Source organism: Eimeria tenella, genomic scaffold, assembly GCF_000499545.2.
Source record: "Eimeria tenella Houghton genomic scaffold, Eth_scaff257, whole genome shotgun sequence".
NCBI classification, from domain to species: Eukaryota; Apicomplexa; class Conoidasida; order Eucoccidiorida; family Eimeriidae; genus Eimeria; species Eimeria tenella.
The window spans coordinates 4,547-7,074 of NW_013542438.1; the positions used below are offsets into that span (position 1 = coordinate 4,547).

General features: G+C 47.5%; 1 protein-coding gene across 1 annotated transcript in view; it reads right to left on the reverse strand.

The window, feature by feature from the left end:
* Positions 1–445: 445 nt before the first annotated feature.
* ETH_00035175 (malate:quinone oxidoreductase, putative) overlaps positions 446–2,528 on the reverse strand; it is a gene marked incomplete at both ends in the record, with an annotated part of 5,498 nt that continues 3,415 nt past the window's right edge. The window contains 3 exons of the mRNA XM_013375151.1: positions 446–609; positions 1,015–1,147; positions 1,884–2,178. Of these exons, the coding sequence (XP_013230605.1) occupies positions 446–609; positions 1,015–1,147; positions 1,884–2,178 (592 nt within the window). The remainder of the gene's footprint in view (positions 610–1,014; positions 1,148–1,883; positions 2,179–2,528) is intronic.

Here is a 2,528-nt window from a genome sequence, read left to right on the forward strand (position 1 = left end):
GTGTCTGTACACCTGGAAGTGCATGCATGCACGTATCAGCGTGCATGCATCTGAGGCGTCCGTACAACCGAAACGCATGCATGCAAGCAAGCATGTATGCAACCGAGGTGCCCGTACACCGCAAAATGCATGCATGCATGAACAAACGTGGGGGTAAGTACACAGGAACTGGATGCATGCATGCATGCATGCATGCAGGTGGGGTGTCTGTACACCGAAAGTGCATGCACCCCCGCGTAAACGCATGCATGCATGCAGTTGAGGTGTCTGTACACCTGAACACGCGTTTCCCTGCGAGCTGCCACCGCGCAGTTTGGGTGTCTGTACACCTGGTGGAAAGTTCGTCTTTTGTGGATTTTTTGGTTTTCTTTCGTTCTCTTTCGTTGTTTTTCGTTTTTTCTCCTTTTTTTCTTTTTAAAACCCCCCAAAGTCCCCAAACTTTCCGCTAATTGCCAACGGGGTACTCTCCTTGCAAAAGAACTTTTCTGAACTTCTCCTCGTCAATGCTCGCCTGCAGCTCTCTCACTATTTCCCGCATGTCTGTCTCTGCAGTGCCCAAGCATGTGGTGCCCCCCGGCGAAGGCGTTATGTTGAAAATTATGTTTTCTCCTTCGCGCAGCAGCAGCAGCAGCAGCAACAGCAGCAGCAACAGCAGCAGCAGCAAAAGAAGTCAGAGGCCTCTCAGCGCAGTGCCCGCAATTCAAATGATTTGTTTATTACTTTACAATTTCACCGCTTTTTATTCAGTAGTTATTTGTTTTGTTTATTTCATTAATCTTAATTATTTATTTTATTAATTGTATTTATTTATTTATTTATTTATTGCTCTGGCCTCTACAGCAGGAGCAGCCCAACTTGCCGAGCCATTTTGGCACTAAAACAGCAGCTCTTGCAAAACCAAAAACACCAAAAATTGCAATTAATGAACCACTTAGGAATAGTTAATTTAATAAATTTAAATTAATTAATTTAATTAATTAATTAATTAATTAATTAATATCTTAATTTAATTACCTGTCACAATCTTGCCTTCGCCCAGCAGCAGCTTCTTCTCGGTTTTGTTTATCAGCTGCGGGCGAATGCCCCCAAAGCCTTTCGCGTAAGTTAAGTCTTCAACTTGGATTGAAGGAATTATTTTTCTCAAGTCCTTCGAAGCAAACAAACAGTTCCATTCTCCAATTGTCTTTTTTAATTCATTTAAATTAATTATTTGAATGATTTAATTCATTCAAATAAATCCCAAGAAAATAATCCATTTGGTCTTTGTTTCCGCAGCGAGGGCCTCTTTTTAGCTTTTTTTCAGTCTTTTTGCTCTTTTCGCTAAACCATAAACCCTAAACCCTAAACCCTCGATTCCGCGGTCTCCACCATTTACTGTTTATTGCGCATTTTCCTTTTGTTTTTCTGCTTGCTGCTGCTCTAATTCAGAAAGCTCTAATGCAGCAGCAGCAGAACACCGCAGCAGCAGCTAGCAGCACTAGACCTCTGGCAGCGACCTTAGGGTTTAGGGTTTAGGGTTTAGGGTATAGGACTGCCATTAGGGAGAGACTGCTGAGCTTGTGAACTCTTGGGTTTAGCAGTTTATGGTTTAGAGTTCAGTATACTACAGTTTAGGGTTTAGGGTTTACGTTAGCAAAGGCGGAGGCTGCGTGCGCGGCACGAAACTGAAGGCCTCGAGCTAGGGTTTAGGGTTTAGGGTTTAGGGTTCACGTGGGCGAAGAGGCAGTGGCTGCGTATGGGGCACGAAACTGAAGGTCTCGAGCTAGGGTTTAGGGTTTAGGGTTTACGTGGGCGAAGAGGCGGAGGCTGCGTGTGGGGCACAAACTGAGGGCCTCGAGCCAGGACTTAGGGTTTAGAGTTTAGGGTTTAGGGTTTAGAGCTACTTTGGCGAAGAGGTGGAGGTTGAGGGCGGGCACTTCGAAGAGGAAGTTCTTGAAGACGTAGGCGCGCATGTAGGCGGTGTTGAGGAGCTGTACGTACACCTGAGCCAGCCGCCAGTCGGGCTTCACGCATTTTGCAAAATCAAAAAATGTTTTTAAATTATTTCTTTCCAGCAGCGGCAGCGGCAGCGCCGTGGGCCCGAACCGCGTTTTCCCCAGCAGCAAAATGTCCGGGTCTCCGTGCACTGCAGCAAACGGCAGACGCGCGTCCTGCACTGTGTACACCTTCCCGTTCAGCCTGCAGCAGCAGCAGCAGCAGCAGCAGCAGCAGCAGCGTCAGCAGCAGCGGCAGCAGCAGCGGCAGCGCCATCGTCATTATCAGCGGCGGCAGCAGCAGCACCATCAGCACCACCATCAACACCAGCGCCATCAGCAGCAGCAGCATCATAATCGGCAGCAGCAGCAGCATTATAATCAGCAGCAGCAGCAGCAGCAGAATAAGCATTATCAACACCATCAATACCAGCATCATTGTCACCGCCATGATCATCATCATTACCATGATCATTATTATCAGCAGCAGCAGCACACCATCGCCCTCCGCAGCAGCAGCAGCACTGCAGCAGCAGCAACCCCGCCGCAGCAGCA